The sequence below is a fragment of the Prionailurus viverrinus genome, chromosome A1 (assembly GCF_022837055.1).
Source record: "Prionailurus viverrinus isolate Anna chromosome A1, UM_Priviv_1.0, whole genome shotgun sequence".
In the NCBI taxonomy this organism is placed as follows: domain Eukaryota; kingdom Metazoa; phylum Chordata; class Mammalia; order Carnivora; family Felidae; genus Prionailurus; species Prionailurus viverrinus.
The window spans coordinates 99,800,600-99,826,907 of NC_062561.1; the positions used below are offsets into that span (position 1 = coordinate 99,800,600).

General features: G+C 38.4%; 1 protein-coding gene across 2 annotated transcripts; it reads left to right on the plus strand.

Moving 5' to 3' along the window:
• Nucleotides 1–1,253: 1,253 nt before the first annotated feature.
• LOC125165440 (protein FAM170A-like) lies at nucleotides 1,254–17,885 on the plus strand. Of its 2 annotated transcripts, XM_047858390.1 has the most exons (8): nucleotides 1,254–1,386; nucleotides 3,135–3,252; nucleotides 5,053–5,187; nucleotides 7,298–7,438; nucleotides 12,062–12,196; nucleotides 13,206–13,355; nucleotides 14,365–15,403; nucleotides 16,460–17,885. In XM_047858390.1, exons 2-7 carry the CDS (start codon nucleotides 3,183–3,185, stop codon nucleotides 15,051–15,053), a joined length of 1,320 nt encoding a protein of 439 aa, XP_047714346.1. In that variant the 5' UTR covers nucleotides 1,254–1,386; nucleotides 3,135–3,182; the 3' UTR covers nucleotides 15,054–15,403; nucleotides 16,460–17,885. The 2 variants fall into 2 exon arrangements, with proteins under 2 accessions (XP_047714346.1, XP_047714438.1); XM_047858482.1 differs by lacking the exons at nucleotides 1,254–1,386; nucleotides 5,053–5,187 and having other exon boundaries at nucleotides 3,028–3,252; nucleotides 16,460–17,883.
• The last annotated feature ends 8,423 nt before the right edge of the window (nucleotides 17,886–26,308 follow it).

Below are 26,308 nucleotides of genomic sequence, written 5' to 3' on the forward strand. Positions count from 1 at the left end.
ATATATACATATATATACATATATATGTACATATATACATATATATTATATGTACACATATATATACATGTATATAGTATATGTACATATATATGTATATATATATATAACTGGGGGTTATAAATTCCTGTAAGGCTCTCAAATTTTTTTTTTTTTGGAAAAAATGTATACTCTTCCTTTGTGGTTCCATTATTTCTGTATTCTAGGGATATTTTACTGTATTATATCTTGAATAACTGTCTGCTTTATTTGTTAACCTCTTTATAATTATGTATCATCATTTAGCCTTTTTATATCCATTGTCTTCTAGTTAATTACCTATTTCTCTCTTCCCTTTACACTTAAGTCAAGATGCCAGTTTTTCAATTTAAAACCTTATTTCTTTCTGGTTCTCCTTTGTTTACTTACCCTGTTTTGACCTTGTTTAGAGTCTTTGTTTTTTCCTCAGCTCTGAATTCTCCATTTTTATATCTTTGCACTGACAATGACATCTTGTCTTAGAGCTCTCGTTTTATTAAATCTAGTTGTTTAAATTCTACAGCATGGAGAAATCTCGTGTAATTCTTCTTCTGTTCCTTGGGTTATGTTTAATGTCCCACTTGGGGTTGTTCCTATATTTTGTCCTGCTTTGTTTTACTCAATAGATATCCACTGTTGGTGTGTCTTTTTTTCCCCTATTGCTCTTGTTTTATTTAGGGTTTGTATTCTTACCTCACTATATTTTACTTTAGGTGAATTTACTCTCACATGCTTTGTTTTTGTCTTTGATAGCTGAAATATTCATTCTCCCTGCCCCTGGAAGAAAATGTCAAACCCCTCCCACCACCCATCCCTAGAACCTCTGAATAGGTTACTCCAAGTGTCAAAAGAGCCTTTGTAGAAGGGATTAAATTAAAGGTTTTGAAATGGGAAGGTATTCTGGATAACCTGTGTGGGACTCATGTAATCACAAGAATCATTAGTAGAGGGAGGTGGGAGAGTGATAGAACAGAAATGAGACAGTGGAAACATATTGAAGTGCTATATTTTCTTTTTAAATAATTACTTATTTTTCAGAGACAGAGAGAGAGACAGAGACAGAGCACAAGCAGGGGAGGAGCAGAGAGAGAGAGGGAGACAGAATCCGAAGCAGGCTCCAAGCTCTGAGCTGTCAGCACAGATCCCTATGTGGGGCTTGAAATCACAGACCAGGAGATCATGACCTGAGCAGAAGTCAGATGCTTAACTGACTGAGCCACCCACGTACCCCCGAAGTGGTGTGTTTTGAAGATGAAGGGAGGGAGCAAGAGCCAAAGAATTCAGGCAACTTCTAAAGCCCAGAGGAGAAAAGAGAGCAGATTCTCCCCTGGAGCCTCCAGACAGAACCGAAAACCTTGATTTCAGGATGTAAGGCCCATATTGAACTTCTGTCCTCCAGAACTGTAAGATAATACATTTGTATTTTAAGCCACCAGGTTTGTGGTAATTTGCTGTAGCAGCAAAAGGAAACTAATACAGTAAAGAATCTTCAGAACAATTCTTTCTCTTGGATCTAGACATAATCTGAGACATTTTACTTTTGGGTGAAATTACTCTTTTTTTTTTCTTCCAAAAAGTATTGACTGTTGAGTTCATAATTCTGCTTAGTAACCAGTCTGGTTAAGGAAGTACTTGTGATAATTTGATTGCATTATATTTTCTTTTTATCTCTGATCACATTCTTCCCTGTAGTCATATATTTTAAGGGGCATGACTTATACCCTTGGAAATCAATTCTGTCACATGTACCTATCATACTTTGCTTGCCCTTTCTTCTTGAGTTGGAAACTAAAGTAAACAAAAATTAGTGCTCCCTGCTGGTATATATAGTGCCATGAGTATCGCTCTTGTAATGACCTCTTTATGGAATGAAATTGTAGGCTTGTGGAGTAAATGCTTATTTAATTTTACAAAATATTGACTAATTGTTCTTCACCATGGCTACATAAGTCATTTTAGATCATGAGGATTCCTTTTTTTACCCATATCTTTATAATCATTTTTTTACTATTTTTTTACCAATATGATACATGTAAAATAGTATCTAATTTTTGTTTTGCTAACAAGGCTGAGCATTTCTTGATAAATGTACCTGCCATTCAGTGGCTGTAAGAGGCTGAGCCCCTGGTGAGTGAGGGGAATGTGCAGAGGCAGTGCCTACTGGGACCAAAGAAGACAGAAGGAGGCCATAGATTATGGCCTGGTTTTAGTCCAGCTGCTGAGGTGGAAGTAAATACAGATTGCTCCTAAGGGAGGGGGTGTATGCAGTGGTATATGGGAGATAGGATGGAGCTAACCACAGAGTTCAAACCCTATACAGAGCCCCGCTCCTTCCAGAGGACATAGACTGGGGCCTGGAACAGTAGCCTGTAGAATGAGACCTTCATGCTTGAGAACAAGCTTCATTATGTGGTCCAGGGAATGTAAATGTAATCCAAGGGCTTAACTTTCCCCAAATCTCTTGGGCAATAATTAGAAAAAAGAGTAGCAAAAGAGACAACGGCTTGTTGTCACAATACATAAGACTATTCCTGGGAGTGGGGAATGTCAATATATTTTAGGGTTGTATAGGATTATGAGATGTCCTCAACTGCATATGTATATACCAACATATACCTTACATATAACCATTTCACATAAGTTAAATAGTACTGCTAATAAGATCTAATGTCAACTCTTTTCTACCATTCAGACCTAGTTCTCTCAGGTACGATTTTAATATCTTCTACATGGGGAGATTTAGTAATGTGGTTACTGTAGATACATAAAAGAATGTTCTTTGTTTGATCCAAGTCATGTGTAGTTTTGATATCAAGTGCAAAGTTCACAAATTCAAGTCACTGATGGGGTTTTCACTGGGGGGAAAGCAATTGCTCTAGTCAGTGGGTCATGGCACTCCTTCTGTCCTGTGAGTACCAGCTGTGTCCCTGGGGTGCACTGATGTAACGCATAGGTCACAGAATTCTGATGCTGACTTGCATCATAATAGTCCTGATGGTGTACTGAGCACTGGTCAAGACAGTGATTTAGTGAGGAGGTAACTTCTCAAGTGAGTTGTTGTTCTTGAATGTACTGATTTGATTCTCTGTTATTTTCCACTGATTCTCTGAGAGCAGAGTTTCAGGGAAAAGGTATTGATTTGAGTCACTCTGAAGAGGTGAACCATGAAGCAGAAACAAAAAAGGAAACATCTGGAAAGTACATATTTTCCCGAAACTTCCAAGAAGTCAAGAGGTATGTGTTAAGCATCTTCTCTGAGCATAGGATACCATGGAATTGCCTCTTAAAAAAAAAAAAAAAAAAGGAGAAGGGTACCTGGGTGGCTCAGTCAGTTAAGTGTCCACCTCTTGATTTTGGCTCATGTCATGATCTCACAGTTCATGAGTTCAAGCCCCACATTGGGCTCACTGCTGAGGCTTCTTGGGATTCTCTCCCTCTCCCTCTCTTTCAAAATAAATAAACTTAAAAAAATAGGGAGAGAGTATCCCTAGCTGTGGCAAGGGAGAGGAGGAGGGATGGGTAGGAGAGGGATGTGTATATGCTGGTTTTTCTGAGGCCACAGGTCATCTGAGAGTAAAGAGAAAGTTCAAATGGCCAAGTCCTTGTCTCTGCAGCTTAAGATCTGTACTGTTTATACCATGTCACTCACTGTGTTACAGGTGTAGTGGTTGAGTAGTACAGTTTTACTTAAAAAATCGTATTTTCCTTTATTTGATTTTTGCCTAAGGGCATTGGGTAAGTATATGATGTTATTATGAGTCTTCTAATAGTTCTTTCTTCTGTTAATGAAGAAGAAAATGTGGCTCATAAAAGTGAGAAAAAAATTAAAACATTTAAAACTGGTTGTAGAGGGATGAGAATTTAAAGTCATAATTTATTTATTCAGAAGCAAAAAAGAATTGTTTTCCTTCAGACTATGAAAATGTAAATGTGGGGCTCCTATGTGAAATGCAAGAAAAAGGCAGAATACACATACATACCACTGTTTAGCCATAATGGTTGAACTGAGGAGAAAGTTTGTGGTTTTCTCCTGAAAAAAAAAAAAAATGGGAAACTGAAATAATTCTGGTTACCATGGAGATTAACAGTAAACAAGTAACTTCTCTGAGGAAAGACCATTGTTCAAGGGAGTGGGGGTGGGGGACAGTTGAGAGCCAACCCCAAAGTTCCAAGTGGCAGTTGTTACTCCTGAAGAGAACTTGGCACTTCCAACAGTGTTTGGGGTTTCTGGGGAGAGAGGGCTAGAAAGTGAGTCATGTCTACCTACAATAAAATGAGTGTATGTTGAGAGATGTTATTAAGTGTAAACTATGAGAGCTGTAAAATATGCACTCACAACCATGTGTTCACATATACACACATGTAGAATGTAAATAAGCCAGGAAAATGTAGATACTAATATCACATATGCTTGGTATGTACTATGTACTAGGTCCATTTATTTGCCCCTCAAGAACACGTTACATCTCTACTTTGGCCTTTGTAACTCATACACAAACGCATCTATTTCTTACTTATTTAATAATTCAGGGTATATGAGGAGGAGTGGGTCAAGCCTCCTGGGCTGATGGAAACTTTGCTATCATTAACATGCAGTTTTCCAATAGACCCTGGGTTATCAACATGCTCATCAGCTAGAAAAGGAAAGAGCTCAGAGAGACACAGAGGAGGTCTTTATGATTCTGGTTGGAAGTGGCACATGCCATTTCCACTCATTTCTATTGTGAAAAACATAATCACGTGGTCAGAACTACCACAAGAGAAGTTGACAAATATAATTTAGTAGTATGTCCAGGTCCAAAGGAGACAGCTTATAGTCTCTGCTCCATTTACAAAGAGTGCCCTTATATAATCCCAACCAATCATGATATAAATACAATAAATGAGCTATATCTTGCTATCCATGAAAATGGAGTCCATGTTTGTTCACAAAACATGTCACATGGTAGACTCTTCTTGTTTGTTTAATGGATGGATAAATGTACAAACAGCAAACGTGGACTACATCTCTATTATTTTCCTGTAATTTCTCAGCATATATGAATTTAAAAGTTCTGCATCATGGACACAAGGGAATGGCCCCAACTCAAGACCAGATAGCAAGGGGAGATTCTTCCTCTTCAGATTACTTCTCCTGCATCTCTTCAGAAAACATGTTTTCTGGTGCTGGTAAGGAGAGAGTATTGAATAAATTGGGATCTAGGCCAAGAGATGAACTGGGTGATTTTGCCCATTAGTTGATACAAGGCTCCCTAGTACAGAAACAAACTCACAACGTGTCTTCATCTTCTTCCATGATCAACTGTGGAAGCCATCAGTTGCAAGAGAAAAATACTTAAGAGGATTAGAATAAGCCCCAAAAGATCAGTGGAGAGTGGTGTTTTATTTGAAGAAATGGTGGGAGAGTGTTGGGTATGAGAATTTTACTAGAGAAATGTGGAAGAGAATGTCAGTATGAGCCAGCAAACCATATATGTTATCAGGAAGGTGTGAAATTACTCAAAGCTTGAAATGGACCAAAAGAGGTAGGATCCTTGAGATCTGGACTTGAGGTAGACTTCAGAGACATCCAGTCTAAGACCCGTCCCTTTCATGTATTTTTATAGCCAGTGTTCTCACACTTATCACCATATACACTTTTTGCACTCCTTATTCCCATCATTCATTTCTTTATAATCTTCCATATGTGTCTAAATTCTCTATGCCATATTTTTGTCCCTACCATACAAACAGTGGTAATTTCTCTGACTTCTAGAACCCTAGATTAGTTATCCCTGTTTTTTTTTAATTTCATTTAAATAGTAGTACACAATTTATAGTTTGTGTCTGATTCCTTTACCTCATCATATCTGTGAAATTTATCTATGTTCTGTGTGTCAGATACATACATACATATATATATATATATACATACATGTATATATACACACACAAACACATATTTTATGAATATAAATAATTTCTTTATTGATTATATTTTTCTGAGTATTTGGGTTGTTTTTAATATGGGGCTATTCTAAAAAGTGATGTTTGAATATTCTATTACATGCATTTTGCTATCTGACATATTTCTGTTTGGAGAATGCTTGAGTTAAATTGTTAGGTGGTAGTTTTCAGATTTTATCTTAATCCTGTAGACATGAGTCTTTTATGCCTTTATTATGCAGTCACATGTCACTGTACACTTAACCTTCCACATCCTCCTCTATACCCCCATTTAATTTGGATCTTCACATAGTCTCAAAGCTCATATATTCTTTCTCTTACAATTTTGATTTTTACACCTTCTAATGTTCTTTCATTATTTCTTTAGATTTCACAAATCAACTAATTCTGTGAGTCTTAAAGAGAATATTCCTAATCATTACCTTATACATCTGAATCATAACAGCATATACACACTCAAACATGTAATCGTGGGACATGCAATCTACACACATAGATATTAGCTGAACTGAAACAGACACGAAGCATACCTACTGTTCTCACTCACAAAAAATCCACCCCGTATTCATATTCACAAACACCAAATCAATCATATATTAAGCATCAGTCCTGTCTTAAGCAACATGTTAGGGACTTATACACACAAATCACATTGCATCCATCACAACAGTTTGCTACAATATGTGCATTATACACATAGCAGACACATCCATAAGGGATGATCATTGTTTTTTTTTTAATGTTTATTTATTTTAGAGAGACAGAGCACAAGTCAGGGAGAGGCAGAGAGAGAGGGAGACACAAAATTAGAAGTAGGCTCTAGGCTCTGAGCTGTTAGCACAGAACATGATGCAGGGCTCGAACTCACAAACTGTGAGATCATGACCTAAGCCGAAGTTGGTTGCATAACTGACTGAGCCACCAAGATGCCCCAGAGGAACGATCATAATCTTAAACTATTAGTGAGCAGTGAGCTTGGTTAACTTGGAAACAGAGACACTGGTATAATAATAAAAAATATGTTCTTCAAAAATAAAAAATTCATCAATTGTTTCATTTGAGGTTATAAATCTCTAGGATGTTGAATGTGGAGGGTCAAAGAGTATCAAATGGAAAGCAAATGGTACCAAAAATCCTAACCAGGGTGAATGGATATGAGGAGCCATAGTAGCAAGATCCAGATAGAAGAATGGAATGCTGAAGTACTGTTCAGGACAAAATAAGTATTTCCCCAGGAGGGTGCTGGCAGTGGGGAGAGTAGGTTAGGGAGAAGACAGTAGGAGGGGAACAGAATGGAACCAACTATTTTTATGACTTTGATTTCATTTTCTAGGAATCCCAAAGTCACACAAATATGATCCACCACCTGAGTCCTCTTTGGAAGACAGTACTCTGGTCTCTGAGGCAAAAGATGGACATTCTGAATTGAAATACTTCTCCTGTAACTCCTCCTTTCACCATCACCCTTATGTTGGTAAGGAGAAAGAAAGGGCATTTAAGGTGTAGGCAGATCAGGGCAGTGGGAGCCTGAACAGACCTGTAGACGTCCAGCTCAGCATCTCTGCTCAGCCACTGGGGGAAAGGTGCACATTGGGTCCAGTTATCATATTCTCCTCCTCTCTTATTTGGGAGTCTAGGTCTCTGTTTCTGTACCCTCAATAGGAATTCATTATATATAAACACTTTTCACTCATAGGGGGTAGGAAGGTACTCTGTGCATTCATTTTGAGACAAACATCATTTATTGAGGGAAGAAGTAGAATCAAAGACACAATATCCACAATTGCTGTGGTGTCCCTTAAGCCTACAAGTTAAGAATTAATATAAAATTAAACCATAGCTTGTAGCACTCTAGTAATACATGACCACAGAAAATATAAAAGAGCCCTGCATCATTAGTTATCTATGTTAAAGAGTCCTATAGGTAATGAATTGCTGAACTTGAGCTCACAATCGAAAACTACAAAATATATACCTTCAAGGTAGATTCTGCAAACACCATGAACACCAAGTTTTAGCTTCAAAGTTCACTTAATTTAATAGTGCTTTAGGGGTGGTAAATAATGTGTAAAACTATTAAAGATGTAAAAACTGAAAACACTACCAAGAAAAAAGGTTTTTTAAAAAAGTGGTAGTTTTAGAAATGAGAAATAACATTTTAGAAATTATAAAAAGTGTGGGATGAATTAAACATCACATTTGACACAAATGAAAAGAAAATGTGTGACCCAGAGGATATAGCCAAGGAATTACCTACAAATAGAAATCAGAGAGATAAATAGATGGGAAGTGTGAGAGAGAGATTACAATAAATGAGGACAAAATGTGATAGTATGACATATCAAACCGAGGTTCATGAAGAGTAATATGAAGAAAGTAAGACAACATAAAGAGATAATGGTCAAGATTTTTTTCAGAAATGATGGAAGATACAAATCCTTAGAATCAGGAAACATTATTAGGAAGCTGATCACAGGAAAGGCAAAAATAAATCCAAACCTGAGTATACTAAAACAAACATTCACAACCTCAATAACAAAGACCTTAAAGCAACTAGAGAGAAGCACACAATACTTTAAAAGAACGGTGATTTGTCAGGCAGTGTACATCTCAGCAGCGATTGTCAACACTGGAAGACAGTGTAAAATTACGTGCTAAAGGAAAAGAACAGTCATATCATAAAGAATAAGGATGAAATAAAGACATTCTTCAGGTAAAAAGAGTAAAAAATAAAATATAAAAAAGTTAAAAGCACAGAATCTATTCAGAAAGATGGAATAGAACACAGGAACAAAAGGTAAGCTGAGGAGTTGGTAAGTCTGTGATTGAATGTAAATAGGCTTGATGATTAATACACCCAGACTGGTAATCATGAATTCAGAGATGGTCAACAAAACGGGTATACCTGAAGTATTAGATGATAGTTGCATGTAACATGACTGGGAGTTCAAGTATTCGAAGCTGCATATTTTGCACAGAGTGGGCAGCACCATTGACTCACATAAGCAACTCGCCCTCAGAAAAGAAAGGAAATTGGGTAAATAGAGCCTGCCCATTTTGAAAGCTCCCAGTGAATATGGAGGTCCTTAGTTTAAGGTAATTGTTATCAGCTATCAAATGCTATAACATTATGACAAATCTAGTGGATTAAAGACAACAACACTTTATCCTGTTATTATAGAGGTCAGAAGTCTAAAATATGTCATATAGATCCACCCATCTAATCCAAAATAATCTTTCTACTTCAAGGTCCTTAATTTAATAACATTTGTCAAGTCCCTTGGGCCTTATAAGGTAACATTACAGGTTCTGGGGATAGGTTATGGGCATCTTTGGCTAAGGTATTATTTAGCCTGTAACCACTAAAATGAAAATGTGTTACACGCAAAGACATGTGAATAGGTTAACAACGAAAATAAAAATGTGTTACACGCAATGGCAGATGTAGAGTCAGGTAAACAAATATTAAAATATATTGACTACACTCTGTCATAGCACAGTTCCCGGACACACTGTAGGGGTCTCCATGAAGACAATATACATATATCTACCTGACCATCAACACTTGGGAACATTTTTAAAAAAATTTTTGAATACTTATATTCTGGAGCTTTGGCCAGAAAAAAGACTCTATTCTCCATGCAGTATTCTCCATACGTGGCACACGTATGTCTGAGTTAGAAACCCAAATGAACTGAGTGTATGAATGATTGGATATATCTCTTTAATTTGGATGCACTTTAACAGAAATCTTAAACAAGCAAAAGGAAACTACACTGATTGGTCCTATTCCCAGGCACGAAGAAAACAATCTCATTTTCTCAAACTGTTCATTCTCTGTCTCTGACAATAAGAATACTCGTAAGTAGAGGTGTCTGGACAGGAGGTAGGGAGTGGCAGAGAAAGTAAGCACAGCGTTTGCTGTCTACAAACTGGTATCAGCTGATCCAAGTCTACGTCTGGACTACAGTGAGAGTGCAAGGTGTCTTCCCCCTTGGGGGATACTCATTTGCAGCCATATAAAATAAAACTGAGAGATTCGAGGGAAATCTCAAAAAGGACAAATAGCCCAAAGTGCAAGGATATCAGAACAGAACCGTGTTTGCAAAGATGGAGGCTAAGGAAATGTCAGACATCTCTGAGAAATGGCAAGATAAACTCAGTCTGAACCTGGGAAGATGAACTTGGTTGGTCATAATGTGGGCAGAGTTCTGACAACCAGTGTGAAATGGGCCAGCAAGGACCAGAGAGAGTATCTAAGGAGGAACCACTAGATTTTCCTTTTTTTCTTTGAGAGGAGTAAACTCCTTAGCATATGTCCTCTAATGGGTAAAGATGGAACAGAGATTTGAAAAGAATCCTTAAATTTTATCTCTAACAACCTCCTACCCCCGTAAACACACAGGAATCTTTATTCCATCACACCCACAACCAGACTCATCACCGTGTGCCCTCACATTTACACGTATTAACACTCATCCTTTCACTCCCCGTTCTCTGCTCCCAATTGTTTACACTCCCAGACACTCTCATAAGCTCAGATCCTCACATAGTAAACCTTCACGTCTCATTTTGCAGCATTTGTATTCTTCACGTTTGCTTTCTCTAACCTCATTCCTTAGATACTGTAATCTCTAACTCACACAGATAATCTCACTCTTGTAGAACTTCCTATTGCACAGTAACGCATGAAGCCAACACAATCATATACCATCTTCTAAAACCTTTCTGTTCCTAGTCCCTTGGGTTCCTCATGCAATTCCACAATCTGGGAGCTCATATGAGGTCTCCCATGTATCCTTCACATGGTTAGTCTTCCAACACTTTCTCGGTGTCACCAGATCTCACAGAATCACCCAGGTTCGTATAGTCTGTCATAAACCAACAGATATTATGTAACTACTTGAACTTCAATAGTATATGACACACAGATCACTCATGATACAGGGAAGATGTACTGGCTGTACCTATACAGAATTATGCTGCATATCACCCAACACATCATACTCAACGCCACCTTCACATTCAATGTCCGTGTCACCCCTACACTGTCTACATAAAATTATTGAAGAAACCTGACAGACACATGCACACATCAGACTGTACTCGTCAAACCTGGTACACATACGAACTCTCTGAAAGATATACCACCTCCACTGACTTGTCTCATCCTTACACCAACATGACCTACCAGTCATCCAAGAGACAAAATAGAGGTATTTTGTGAAGTAAAAATTGGGGTCCAGGCTTAACTGAAGTTTTTAAACATAAGAGACTTAATCCTGAGTTACTTTATCAGGAACAAAAATTCACCTATTACTGAAAGTCCGTGGAAATGTAGGAGGAAGGAAAACAAACTGGCGATTTCCATGATGTGTTTAAAGTCATGGTAGAGATAGAGGTGATCCAAGAAATATGCATATTTTAGTAGGAAAATAACCAACAACCTAGAATTTACCTGTAGATTGGGAAGATTTAAAGGTAGGGTATGAGTTTGGTAAGTATAGGTGCAAAAATTGATCAGAACAATGTGTGGGGCATGTGAGAAAAGTGACACCAGTGACAGGGCCAAATGAGGGCCGAACCATTTAGCAGTCAGTAGCTGTTGACAGGGGAGCTGTGTCCATTGTTGAGAGGTGTGGTCTGAAGTCCACCTTGGGGTTCCTACTGGAGTCTCCAGGTCCTGCATTGCATACCTATTCAGCAGGGCCCTCATGTGAGGTTCCACAAGAGTAGATAACTTGGAAGGGGAGGATAAGGACCAGCAGTAGAAGTCAGTCAATTCTTTCCTGTAAACCTACCATGAAGCAGCAGGACTTAATATCATAAACCACAACTGTCAAACGAGACCTTTACCTTATCATGTACCTGGAAAGAATTTGAGCTTGGATACACTCCAGAAAACAACATAGGGCATTCATAGTTCATCAGATACTTCATTCCAACAAATATTTTTATATACCTTGATTTTAGGACTTTGAACAGAAACTAGACTATAATCTTCATGAAGATAAGTGCCATGTGTGTGATTCTATGTGGTATTTCTTGAATGTTTAGTGGAGGCAAAAAAATATCTGATTTTCCTTCTCTTCCCCAGAGGTCTTAAAATCAGGTGAAGACTCTTCACATTCTGGACCCTCTAGGTTGGTCCAGTTCCACAACCAGATGGCAAAGGTTTCAGGCTCAGAACAGATCTTCGGTGTCCCTTCTCCAGACAGGCTCATTCACAGTGGTATGTGATGGGGGAGAGGAGGGGCTGAGGGGGATTCAGGCATGGTGGTGAGGCAGTGTGTTAGTCAAAAATTAGAATTGAGCTCCTTTGCTCAGCAATGTCCATAGATGACCTCTTCTCTCAAGGGCTGCCCAGGGTCTCTGTTTATAATTGTTAGGCAGAATATACCATTTCAGCATCCCTGTCTTCTTTGGAAGAAGCCCTTAATGGATCTGAGTGGGAAGATTAAAAATCTAAGAGAAATGTAGAAATACATTTCCAGAAGAGGAGTCTGTGAAGTCTTAATTTGACCATCTCCAGCACCAGAGTTCCGAGGGAATCTTGAAAATCGATTTTATCTGTATATATACATATCTTTGTATCTATGTTTCTCTATTTCTCCCTCCCTCCCTCTCTCTGTCTCTCTCTCCATCCATCCATCCATCCATCCATCCATCATCTATTTATCCTCACTATATGTGTGTGTAGATAGATATATATCCATATGTAAGTAGATGTAGATGCAGAGGTCTTCATACAACTTGTACCCCACATTCCCTAATTACACAATTTCCCATGAGGAAAATTAAGCTATTAATATCCAACTTAAGTGACTGCATACTGTTTTCCAGGAATGGTTCTTTCTAAGTGTTCAGTATTCCCTACACATCTCCAGAAATATCACATACGAGGTACTAAATATCATGGGCATCCACCATAAACACAATTTTAATAATTATTATTTACTTATATCTTAGAGTAAGTGAAGTTTTCAAAGGCCAACGCACCTTAAAGTTTTTGGGTTTCAAATGAGAAAGTCACCTTCATTTTAATGAGAGCAAGTCTCACGTTTGGTAATGATGTGTGGCTTCTAATGTCCACTCAATGCGTGTCTTTTGAATTGACAAACTCTGGAAAATGCCACGTCTCAATGTTTTGTTTGGTTTTGTTTGTTTTTATGACTCCACAAAATGCCACCTCAATGTTTTTGGTTTTTTGTGTGTTTCTTCATGTTTATTCCATTCTTCAGAAGTCACGAAAGGTCAAGAGGATGTCCCTCCTGCTGAGTCATGTGTAGTGGTCCCTGCCTGCAATCAGGCAGCAGAAGAAAAGTCCTCTGTCTCAGAATACTTTTCCTGTGTTTCGTCTGTACGCAAGCTCGTTCCTGTTGATGAGTGTGGTAAGAAAAACAAACAGGTGGGGTCTGAGTATGGAGAGGAGGTAAAACTGAGCTGCTTGGCCCAAGCCCTACTTATTTAGTCTCCCCTCAAAAGCAGAAAAGGGTTTCAGGGCGGAGGCATTGGGCTGAAGCCTCTGCAGAGGAACAGAGAGAGTCAGTGTCCCTTCAAAGATAAGACACAGCTCCTCATATGAACACTGGGATGGGTCATGTAGAGCACAGTGCTGGTGTGGGCAGTTCATCGGAACCTTCCCCCTCAGAGGAGCATGAATTCATATGCTCACACACACTCACTCATCTGTATTCCTTCCTACCAGGTATGGTGCCATTTCTCCTTCCTTTTACTTTTTCTACCAAACTTACCTGCCTTCATTCCTCATTAACCTTCCTGTGTTCTAGTTACATGGTGTAGGTATGCCCCGGTACCTTCATTCCGACTCACCCACTCACACACTAATCCCGTAAGTAATTTATGTTGCCTCACACAGATAACTTGTTTTAACTCCCTCATGCTAAGCCAAACTGCAGAAAATTCATAGACCCTGGAGGGAATGCACTTTCATACACTGCCTTTCTAATCTATATGCCACTTGACCCACAAAGACTTCGGCCCCTCATGGAGCCACACATTCTGAGAGCTCAGGTCACTTCTGCTAACACTCGATGTCATATCGACTCGCAGCAAGAATAGGCAACGCTCCTGCACTTGTTCACATTTAACGCACATGCGCACATTCATTCGCCGTCGCCTTTTACCAGTATCGAAAACACTCACCAGAGATGTCCCCAAACACACATACAACTCCGCTAGACACACCACACCCTCATTTCCCCAGTTATACCAGGTGCACCTCAAGTAAAACATACCACTCCCAGAATTCTGCAGTGTAACATGTACATATGCTTCTGCTTCACATTTCCGCATAGGAATATTCTCCTGGCCATATTAAGTCCTCCAGACATCACATACTTATTCTACTTATTTTATGTTTGGAATTTTCTTTCCTAGGAATCCATCAATTACATCAAGGTGTTTCTTGTCTTGGATACCAGTTGGAGACTTCCTCCCCCTTTCCACACGTCTCCTTCCCATTCCATTTGGTCAGTGATACTAAGTCCTCTTTTACCTCAGAAGACATGAAAGAGGAAAGGCTCATGAAAATTTACTATATGCGTGTCCAGATGAAAAGGGGAGTGGCTGCCTTATGTGACACAGAGGAAGGACTGGAGCCTCCCTCAAAGAAGACAAGAATAGAAGAAATGACCTTTCTTGAAAAGAGCCCTACAGAAGCCACCCTCTCTTATGTGGGTACGAAGGAACTCCTGACTGACAGTGAGTCCAGCTGGAACAACGAAGACCAAGAGCAACAGGAGGAGGTTGAGAGTCCAGCAGAACCTCCAGCTGTAGATGAGTGTTCCAGGGCCAAGACGCCCGAATGGCTGGTGTCCCAGGATAGTGGTGTCAGGTGCATGGGCTGCTGCCGGGTCTTCCCCACCTTAGAGGTCCTCCAGCAGCATGTGCAGCATGGGATCAGTGAGGGCTTTAGCTGCCGTACTTTCCATCTTACCTTGACTTGGCTGAAGAGCAAGAAGAGCAGGATAGAGAAGAAGAAGAGGAGGAAGAGGAAGAAAGTCAGGAAGATAATGTTGCAATGCCAGAAAGGAAAGCATTTTGGCATGAAATCTTCACACAAATAAACAGACTATTTTTCAGCCCCTAAAAGAGAGGAAGTAGAGTAGGCCTTACTCTACTGAGGGGGCTTCATCTTCTCTAAACAGCCCTAATACCCACTGTTGTTTATTTACACCCACCCCCACCCTCACCACTATCACCACACCACCCATAGGAGCAGAGAACCATTTTCACTTTTACCCACTCCTCTCCCAAGAAGGAGGAAGAAGAAGGGAGGTCACACCTTGCGGAACAGCAAGATGTTCTTGAGCCAACGAAAGAACAGTGAACACCAGTATATCATCGCCACCATTACAGTTGAGAAAAAAAGACTCACTGGAAGGTGGCAACTGCTAGGGGCCAAATTGCAGAAGAGGTGAGGGCCCTTGGGGTAAGAGAGCACCTCAAGGGTATTTGGGATTCAGGGTTCTGAGAAAAGGTGGCAGCCAGCAGAGATGCCTCCCGAGGGTCTCCAGTAACTGTGATGATGAATTTCCTTCAGAAGAATATAGACTTTAAAGTGGAATTAATTAGTGAGAATGCTTCCTTTTTATGCCCTTTGAGGAGACAGGAGTAAAGACAGACCAGTCTGGTAGTTCAGTAGGGCAGACAAGCCTGGGCCCATCATTCCTAGGTAAACCAAATGTCTTGGGAGTCACATCCACCCTAAATATATTCCTGGGCCTGCCTCCCTTTCAAGAGGCACAGGGCTTAGCAGGGACAAACATTGTCTCCTGGAGGAAGGGTTGGTACACAGGCCAGTCTCCCTAGGTGTGAGTGAGATCTCAGGTGTCATGTTGTGAGTTGCATACCCTGAGGAATCTGCTGGGGAGTTACAATCACTTGAGAGAAACAACCAATGGAATCCTTTTTTTTTGTTGTTTTGTTGTTGTTTTTGTTGTTTTGTTGTTGTTTTGTTGCTGTTTTACCTGTTTGCTGTTATATACCTGTTTGGTATATACTATTTGCCTGTAGTTCTGGTTGCTTTCTCTCAAGTGTCAGATGCAACTGGAGGAGGAGAGGGATCGAGGGTACCCTTCTGCCAAGGATCCTTTCTGGAAGCTTTTAATGTGTTGCTTCCTGGAGGATCCTCATATTCTTTTATGAAAGTGCACAGTCCCCACATCTTATTCTTTATTTTTACTACACCATCAAGTGCCTTGTTCTAAGGGATCTATAGAGGGGTTAAACATAGATGAAACTACAAAGACATTGCAAAGCCAGCTTCACACTACAACGAATGGGTGTATGTCTTTTTAGTTAATGGGACGAAGGAAGGGCTCATTTTCCATGCTCCAGAAATCAGACTGTAGCCCGGGAATGGCCCCAAATTTTCTGAATAATGTAGAGTGACTGAGGACTTATCACTAAAATAAGAAAAGCTGCCTTTCTCACTGAAGGGACCCTCTTCTCTGTTTTGGTTTTCTCACAGCAACACAGACCCATGGCCCAAAGATTTCAAGTGATGGTATCCAGTACCTTCCTACAGTCTGATGGGAGCACAAAAGTTCTCGTGAGCCCCATAGCAGGGAGGGCTGGCTGTAGATGGATGTCCCTGATCCTTTGCAGCTGCTCCCAAGTTACCCTGGTAAAATGTGGTGCCGTGTCTGGAGAAAATATCCACATGGACCTGTGAGGAGCCCGAGGAACACCAGGAATACTGTGCACTCAGGAGATCTGCAAGACAATTTTCCTGCCCCTGCCAGCCCACCTCACCCCTCCAGGAGTCCGATGCCATTGCAGACATCTGCAAGGCTGCCTTGTGGAGAAGAGGGCGATATCCTTAGAGAGATCGTAGTACTGTGGAAAGCACATTTCTCATACCTAGACCTTTCACCGGTGCAACAGAAGGTTGATGAGGACTTGGCAGGACTCCAGGGAGGAGATTGCTAACTTAACAGAAGGTTTAAAAGGATATGTCAATTTCTTTCCCAGTCTCAGTTCTACTTGTAGCTTCTCAGGTCCCTTTCATTTAGTGGACGCTTGACCACCTGGCTTGTAGTCTTATTCTCTAGCCCAGCTGTCGCTCTTCAACCCACCAAATGTATTCCCCTCCTCCATACCTTCTATCCAGAATACATGTAGCAGAGCATGAACACTGACGGATACAGATGGTACAGATTGTCATCCATACCTTTTCACCCACACATTCCCACCAGTGTAGTCTTTGTTAACAACTTGACTTATTTTTCGATATCTTTTTCTTTAAACGCACATATACCTTTCCCCTACCTTTCTCTAACATGCTCACCCACACAGTTATTTGCCTGGGGAGCCATTCTTATCATTGAGACAGGAAAAGCTAGTGTACAGATGAAACCAAAAGTAAAGAAAACCCACTCCTTGGCTTTCATGAGCTCGTGCACGTGTAGGTGTACACACACTTCTTACATGATCAAAGTAGGAAGGATAGAACGTATGACAAACATCAGAGATGATCAAGTATATGTACCCAAGGGTGTCCCAAAAGTCATAGCGCACTTTTCAAGCTTAATCATTTTAGAAACCTAAAAGCTACCAATTTTTGAACAATATAATTTGCATGTTGAATTATTTGCATGTCACTTAACACTGTAATTATACATTTTCAAAGATAAATTGTAATTTTTCTTTGTCATCTGCCATCTTTAGTCAGAGGGACAGATACACACAAAAAAATGTTTTTAAAGCATTAGTGACAGTTCACAAAGCTATATAAGGGAAATTAAAATAGTTCAACTTTCAGATGGTGGTATTTATAATTTGTAGCTTTTGCATTTCTGGTATTACTAAAGCTTAAAACTGACCTATGGCATTTGGGACACCTATATGTATATATACAGTATATCCAGGTGTGTATATATATATACAGATATAGATATGTTTGTGTTTATATGCATATATATATATAGTATATATATACATCTCTTCTATATATATGTATATATCATATATATATATGATTATCTTGAAACTATTTTTATGTCTATTGACCCTATGGATATGTACATATAAGAAGTGTGTGTGTACCCGTGTGTCATAGAAGGGGTGGATTATAGTTGCTTTTGCTTTCATCTGTGTAATTCTTTTTCCTGCTTCCTTTGATAAGAAGCTCTACTTTCTGGCCACAAATATATGGGCAAGTAAGTCAGACTAGTGAAGTGAAGTCCTTACTTCGCTACTTGGCTTCCATGATTCACCCTGGGAATAATCATCAGTCTGGGTTGTACTGATAGCTTGGAAAATTAAAATAGAGGAGCTGGAGACTGGGGCAATTGGTGGGGAGTTCTCCTTTGTCTGCAACTCAAGGTCTATGAGCCTCTATGACTGGACACGCTTCAATTCCTCCTTTTTAGAAGACCTGGCTGTTTTAACTATTAGTTTAATATGCTAAGCACCCCCACTAACCAATAAATTCTTGTTTTGTTTCCATTATCCTGAGTCAATTACTTTGTTTGTTACCTAATGATGCAAATCAACTTTAACATGATAATTTCTTCCATTATAATAGTTGAAATGATGTGGCCTAGAAATCAGTAATACATTATTATATTCCTCTGATTTTATATTTAAACAGTAAGAGATATGCTTATACTCAGTATGTACACTTGATTAATTAGAAAAGTGCATTACAAATATTTGGGTGTATAAACAAAATGATCGGGCTTCAAAATAGTCAAACTGGACTAGATTTCTTACTGCCACTTAACATATTTGTACACTGAGTCAGTGCTCTATTTTAAAAACTGGAGATCATAGTACCTAAAGTAATAGTAATTGTGAGGTGAGTAAGATACAGGTAAAAGCACCCAACTTAGTTACTCACAAATAAAGTTTCATACATTTTTAGTAACTATTTTCTTTACCTTTATCAGTAGTTTCATATGTCTGGGTAGGAATTTTTTTATATATATTATTTTAGATATGCTGAGCTTCTTAAGAACTTTTAGGTTTTGTTTTTGTTTTTGTTTTGTTTTTTTTAGTTTAATGATTTATTTTTGTGAGAGAGAGCAGGGGAGGGGCACAGAGAGAGGGAGAGAATCTCAAGCAGGCTCCATGCTGTCAGCATAGAGCCCAACTTGGGGCTCAAACCCACAGACCATGAGATCATGACCTGAGCCAAAATCAAGAATCAGCTACCCAGGCGCACCTAAAAAATCTTTTAGTTTTGATATAAATACAAACTCACAAGAAGTTGCACAAACACTCCAAAGAGGTACCATGTACCTATCACCCTGCTTCCTTCAACATAATTATAGTGCGTTACCAAACACAGGAAATTTATTGGAACAATACAATAAACCATCCTGTAGACTTTCCTAAGATGTCACTATTTTTACATGCACTCATTTCTTGTATGTTTTTATATATAATTCTATGACATTTTATCCCTTGTATAGAATTATATACACATCATTGCAGTCAAGGTACAAAAATTCTCTGATACCACAAAGCACTTCTCTCAAGCTGGTCATAAAGGGCACACCCATTCTCCCTTCCCCCAACTTCTGACAGCCACCCATCTGTTCTCCATCTCTATAACTTATTTACCTCACAAATTTCATATAAATGGAATGGTACCATATGTAAACGTCAGAGATTGGCATTTCCAACTAAACATAATTTTCTTAAGATCCAGCCAAAATGTCTGAATACTTTGATACTTCATTACTTTTATTGCTGAGTAGTATTCCATCGAGCTATGTAGAGCCATTTAACGTGTCAAGTGTTCAAAGGTACTTTCACGTTTGTGGTGATTATAAAGCCTCCGTGACGAAGGTTTTTAATGTAGACGTGAGTTTTCCCCATATAAATGCCTAAGAGTGTTATTATATTAGTATAATATATGACAAATATAGATGTAAATATTTTTAAACTATTTCAGTAGATATGCAGTGGTATTTTGTGTTTTTAATTTGTGTTTCCCTATGACTAGGGATGCTGCATGTCTTTTCAGGTACTTATCATTTGCAATCTTTCTTTTGTGGACTGTGAGTATAAGACTTTTACCTATTATTTATTTATTTATTTATTTATTTATTTATGTATATTTATTTTGAGGAAGAGAGAGTGCGCACAAGTGAGTGGGCAAGGGGCAGACAGGCAGAGAGAATCCCAAGCAGGCTCTGTGACACGGGCTAAACCCTATAAACTGTGAGATCATGACCTAAACCAAAATCAAGAGTTGGTCGCTTAACCGACTGAGCCACCCAGGTGCCCCCAGAATTCCAATTTTTATGAATCCAAATACTTCAGCTATTGTCTTTTAGGGATAGTACCTTTGGTGTCATGTCTAAAAACTTGTTACCTAACTCCAGGTCCCAAAGATTTTCCCCTATGTTTTCTTCTAAAAATTTTATACCTTGCCATTTTACATGTATATCTATGATCCATTTGAGTTAATTTTTGCACGGAATGTGAGGGTTAGATGGATGATTATGGTCACTGTTATACATTTTTTCCACCATCATTTTATATTAATATTGTAACTTTGGTCAAAAATCAGCTAGTCATATTTGTGTGGGGAACTATTTCCAAGTTCCCTATTTCAGGTCCCATCGATTTATATGTGTGTATCTCTTTGATATTCCATGCTGTTTTGGTTGCTGTAGATATTGACTAATTATTAAAAATGGGTAGTGTGGTTCTTCCAATCGGTTGCTGCTTTTCCAATACTGTTTTAGCCATTCTAATTCCTTTGTGTTTCCACATAAATTTTAAGGTAAGCCTGTAAATATATACCCAATAATCTTACTGGGATATTAATAAGGCTTACATTTAATCTCTACATCATTTTGTCAAGAACTGACATCTTAAATATGCCTGGCATTCCAGAGCATGGATATTATATGTTTCTCCATTTATTTAGGTCTTCTTTGATTTTTTTTTTTTTTTTTATCAGTGCTTGTACTTTTCATTCTACAGACCCTGTGCAGGATTTACAAGATTGATTCACAAGCTTCTTGAATCTGTAAATTCTCCTTCTGGGACACCAGTGGCATAAATGTCAGAACTGTTGGTATTATCCCTGTTTGTCTGAGGCTCTGTTCATTCTTTTAACATTTTTTCATTCTTTTTTTTCATAATTGAATTTCTCTTTATCTACCTTCAGATTCGCTGAATCTTTCCTTTGTCATTGTGCTCTTTGGCCCAATTCATAATTTTTATTTATTTTTAAAAGTTTATTTATTTTGAGAGAAAGAGAGAGAGAGAGAATGCATGGGAGGGCAGAGAGAGAGAAAAGAGAATTCCAAACAGGCTCTGCGCTGACTGCAGAAATCAGCATGGGGCTCAATCTAACAAACTGTGAGATCATGACCTGAGCTGAAATTAAGAGTCAGACACTTAATTGACTGCGCCAGCCAGGTGCCCCCCCCCATTCATAATTTTTAAGATGTAAGATATTGTAATATTTAGTTCCAAAATTTCCAGTTGGCTCTTACTGCTTGTATATCTTTATAATATGCTCATTTTCCACTCGTTTAGATTTGTTTATCTTTACCTCATTGACCACAGTTAATAGTAGCTGTGTTAAAGCTTTTTTTTTTTTTTTTCTGAAAATTCCACCTGTGACATCATGAGATTGACATTTGTCAGTTATATATTACCCTGAGGGTTGATCATATTTTATGTTTCTTTGTTTTGGGGTAATTTAGAATTGTATCTGATACATTTTCAATATTGAAGTGGAAGATTTTGAATGCTATTAAAGTTGTACGACAAATGTATTTTATATTTTTGAATGCAATCAACGTGGCTAAGTTCAGAGTGCAAATTCTTTATCATTTTATGTAGGTCATGGTTTCAGTGTCAGTTCAGTTTGCAAAGCCTTTGCTGTGCCCCTTCAGGTCCATCCTGCCTATGTGCTATGCAGGGGTTGGCACAAAATGTATACTCAAAATATTTTTTCATTCATTTTCAATCTTTAGTACAGCTTATTTGAAGCTAAATCATAGGGAAGTAGTGGATTTTTAAGGATCCTTAACTGTTGTCAAAAATATCATTCAGGGGCACCTGGGTGGCTCAGTCACTTGGGCATCTGACTTTGGTTTGGGTCATGATCCCACGGTTCATGGGTTCGAGCCCCATGTCAGGCTCTGTGCTGACAGCTCAGAGCCTGGAGCCTGCTTCAGATTCTGTCTCCCTCTCTCTCTGCCCTTACCCCGCTCATGCTCTGTATCTTTTTGTCGATCAGAAATAAATAAATGTTTAAAAAATTTTTAAATACCATTCATATCAACCTTTGCAGCAACTGGTATATTTCTTCAGTGATGGAGCATAGCATGCATTCTACAAAATGATAAATACTGAAGAATTGCCCAGTGGGTTTTGTTAATTGGGCAAATAAAATAAAATTTCTAGCATGCTACCAAGCCCATTTTTGTCATTTACTATTATTTCCTATATGATTATTAATAATTTTAATATCTGTATGCATTTTATACACACACACACACACTATTTTATTTTGTAGGAGAAGAGAGAACAGAGTTGAGCAAGTGGTGGAGGGGCAGAGAGAGAGGGAGAGAAAGAGAATCCCAAACAAATCCCATGCCATCATTGCAGAGCCCTATGCAGGGCTCATTCTCACAAATCATGAGATCATGACCTAAGCCAAGATCAAGAGCTAGTTGCTTAATTGGCTGAGCCACCCATGTGCCCCTGTATGATTACATTAACTTGATTTTCCCACTTTCCTATAAAAGTGTACATATAAAAGTGTACATATGGTTCTGAGATTCACAGTCCTACTTGTTCTTGTCTTTATTTTTCCCTCAGTTCCAATATACCTGCCATTAAGTGCAGTATAAGATAATTTTTTAAAGTCTGCTTTGTACGGTGGCAACCACAGAGTGATTTAACTATGGAAAATTATCTCTTTAGTTTAATAAAAAGCAGCTGTTTAGTTTTCCTGCATGTGTCCCATTATAAAAGATTTTCTCATAGTACAGAATTGTGCCTTCATTTTAAATCTACACTATTTTTTTTTTTTACATTTTGTAACTTTTTCTTATGTAGCATAGAATTTTTAAAATATTTTTGCTATTACAGATAGAATGACTTGGCAAGAGTTTGCTACATTTTTATTTTTAAAATTAAAAATTCAAATGACTCTATGTCTAATCTGTTAATCTTATCGAGTGTATTTTTTAGGTTTTATCTCTACAAGTGTGATTTTTGAGTCTTTTTAATGTCTTGTATTTCTCTACTTATCATATTCAGTATTTTATTTAGTTTCTTGACCATATGGGACATTATCATGATACGTATTTTAGTATCCTTATCCACTACTCCACCTTCAGTATGGTGTCATTTCTGGATCAGTGTTGATTAATATGTGTTGTATTTTCTTGCATCTCTGTGTGCCTGGTAATTTTCATTTGGATGTCAGGCATTGTGTATTTTACGTATTGCATGCTGGAGCTTTTAAATTATTATTACAGAACTTTTCTCATAGGATAAGATCAGATTACCTGGAAACATTTTGATATGCTTGGTCTGACCTTTAAACTTTGATAGTTAAAGGGGCGCCTTGGTTGCTCAGTTGGTTAAGTATCCCAACTTTGGCTCAGGATGTGATATCACCATTTTTGAGTTCAAACCCTGCATGGGGCTCTGTGCTGACAGCTCAGAGCCTGGAGCCTGCTTTGGGTTCTGTGTCTCCCTCTCTCTCTGCCCCTCCCCCACTCTTACTCTGTCTCTCAAAAATAAACAAACATTAATTTTTTTTTAAAGTGAAAAAAAATAAACTTTGTTAGGTAGAACCAAAGCTACATTTGCATGGAGTTCTAGGGTTAAATTACCTCCTTCCTGCTATTTTGGGAAGACAGTTTATACTCTAATCATTGCCCATTGATTTATGACTTTTACACTCTGGCTATTAGGTACTGGAATCATTCTTAGCCCTGTGTCAACTACGGACACTCTTTTCTCTAGTCCTTTCAGGGCCTAAATTTTTTTTTTTTCTAGTCTTGACTAATTTCATTACATGTATTCCTGGATTAGTACTCAGCTGAATATTTGACTAGTGCATAAATCCAGACTCCTCTCTCTGTGCAGCTCTCTTCTCTTTTTCCTGTGTCTTACAAACTCTAGGTTCACTGGATTCCTTGTTTTCTCAACTCTGTGTCAACCTTAAGGTGTCCAGCAGGCTCTACATGGGTGTTCCCTCCCTTCACCTTGAAATTTCTACTGGGAAGTAGGATGGAGCATTTTAAGGGTTTGCTTTATTAATTTCCTGTCTCTCAAATATTACTGTTTTTCACTGCCTGATATTTTAAGCGCTGTTATATATTTTGCCCATTTTTTATTGTTTTAGGCCAGTGAGTAATCTGGCCCCTATTACCCCTTATTTTAATTATAAATTTTATTTTTATCAAAGTAAATGATAATAATTCAAATAATTATATAAATTATGAAAGTAATCTTGCAAGTTTTATGCTAAAACATGTTTTCCATCCTTTTAGTTTTTTTGGCATTTATTGCCATATGTTTAGATAATATGCCTTTGCAGGTCCTTAGTAATTTTTAGACTAATAAATTTATTCATATTTGATTGTCCATTATTTATAACATTTACTAAACAATTTTGTGTATACATGTGCCTGCACAAACACACAGATTTCTCTTGGTTCCATTTTTGCTGACTTACATTCTCTAATCTTTGGATTTGAAGGCTTGATTTGACTGAATCAGGATTATTTACTTTATTACAGCTCCATAATTTTTCTTCCCTAAAAAGACATGTAATTATTATAATAACATTTCTTCTGTTTACAGCTACTTTTTTTATTTTTTTTTCCATTTCTAGTTCATTAAGCCTTGCCCAATTATTCAACAGTACTAAAAACCTTTTTGAATGCCACTTCTTACATATTCACAACCATCAGATGAACAGCCTCATGTTTTCCTTTGAGGCATTCCACCTACAGTCCTTCATCTCTGAGAAACAATCTGGAATAGTTACTTGCCAGATCTGCACAAATATACTCATGGGATGTATTTTCAGTGCTCTTCTTGGGAGCTATGCTTGATGGATCCCAGGTCTATCTTTGTTTGGGTCTACTCCCTTGTTTTAGTGGAGTAAAACTTCCAGGAGTTTTCTAAGAAAGAGTGTGTTTGGAGAGCTTACATGTCTGAAAATGCTTTTATCATTTGCATTTCACTGATGGTTTGGCTTTTAAATGTTTTAGAGTGAGTCATAAAAGGTTTCTTGGAACTGCTATGATCCTATGCAAGATTTGTTAACTCATGGGCTTGCCTGTGGTGTGAATGAGAGAGTACTGGACATTTTCAATGTCAGATATGTAGGGATTTCTTTAGGGGCCTTTCCCGTCTCCAGAAAAAACAAAGTATTAAAATCTCCAGCTTGGGAATCTGTATGCTTACCAGAATATTCTTGAGGCCAAATTGTTGGAAGAGGACTAAGTAACAATTCTGTCTGAAGTAGTTCAATTTCCCTGTTTTCACAATGTATGTTTCCCTCCCTATTCTTACTGTTTTTGGTTTTCCTGATTTGGAAGCCAGGGAGGGTTTTCCCCAGAAGTGGTTCTTCAACATTACCAATGCATCACCAACACCCTGAGGGCTTGATAAAACAGTCTGCAGGGACACATTTCCAGAATTTGTGTTTGGTAGTTATGGGGCCTGAAATTTGCACCTGTCACAAGTTGTGTGGTCAAGTTGATGTTGCTGGTGCTAGGACTGTACTTTGATAACCACTGTCCTACACGAACCTTGCAAATGTTATGTAATATTTTACTGAAATACATAAAATTTCTCTTGCACATATTTCTCAGTACAATTTATTAAAATACATTAGCAAAATGTGCCAATCCCATGTATCCCAATGAGGGATCATTACCTGTTTGGGTAGTTTTAAGACTTTAAAGGAGAAAGTTGACCACTTGTCTCTCAGAGTTCCTGATGGGAAGTCACTTCTTCATGACAAAAGATTACAACTTTCGTAATTTGTGATTACAACTATGAGCTCTGGCACCAGGCATCTAGGATCTTTTTTTTTTCTGTAAACTTAAGCTAAATATGCTCTCTTCTTAATGTCCACCATCCCTTCTGGGGATAGTTCAATAAATTGTACAACTTGATGTTATTGTGAAAATTTCATAAGATTATCAATATGAATACTTAGTACAGAACCAAAACCTGGCCCACAGTGGGGTTTCCTTTTAAAAAAATGTTTATTTTAGGGGTGCCTGGGTGGCTCAGTCGGTTGGGCATCCGACTTCAGCTCAGGTCATGATCTCGCGGTCCGTGAGTTCGAGCCCCGCGTCGGGCTCTGGGC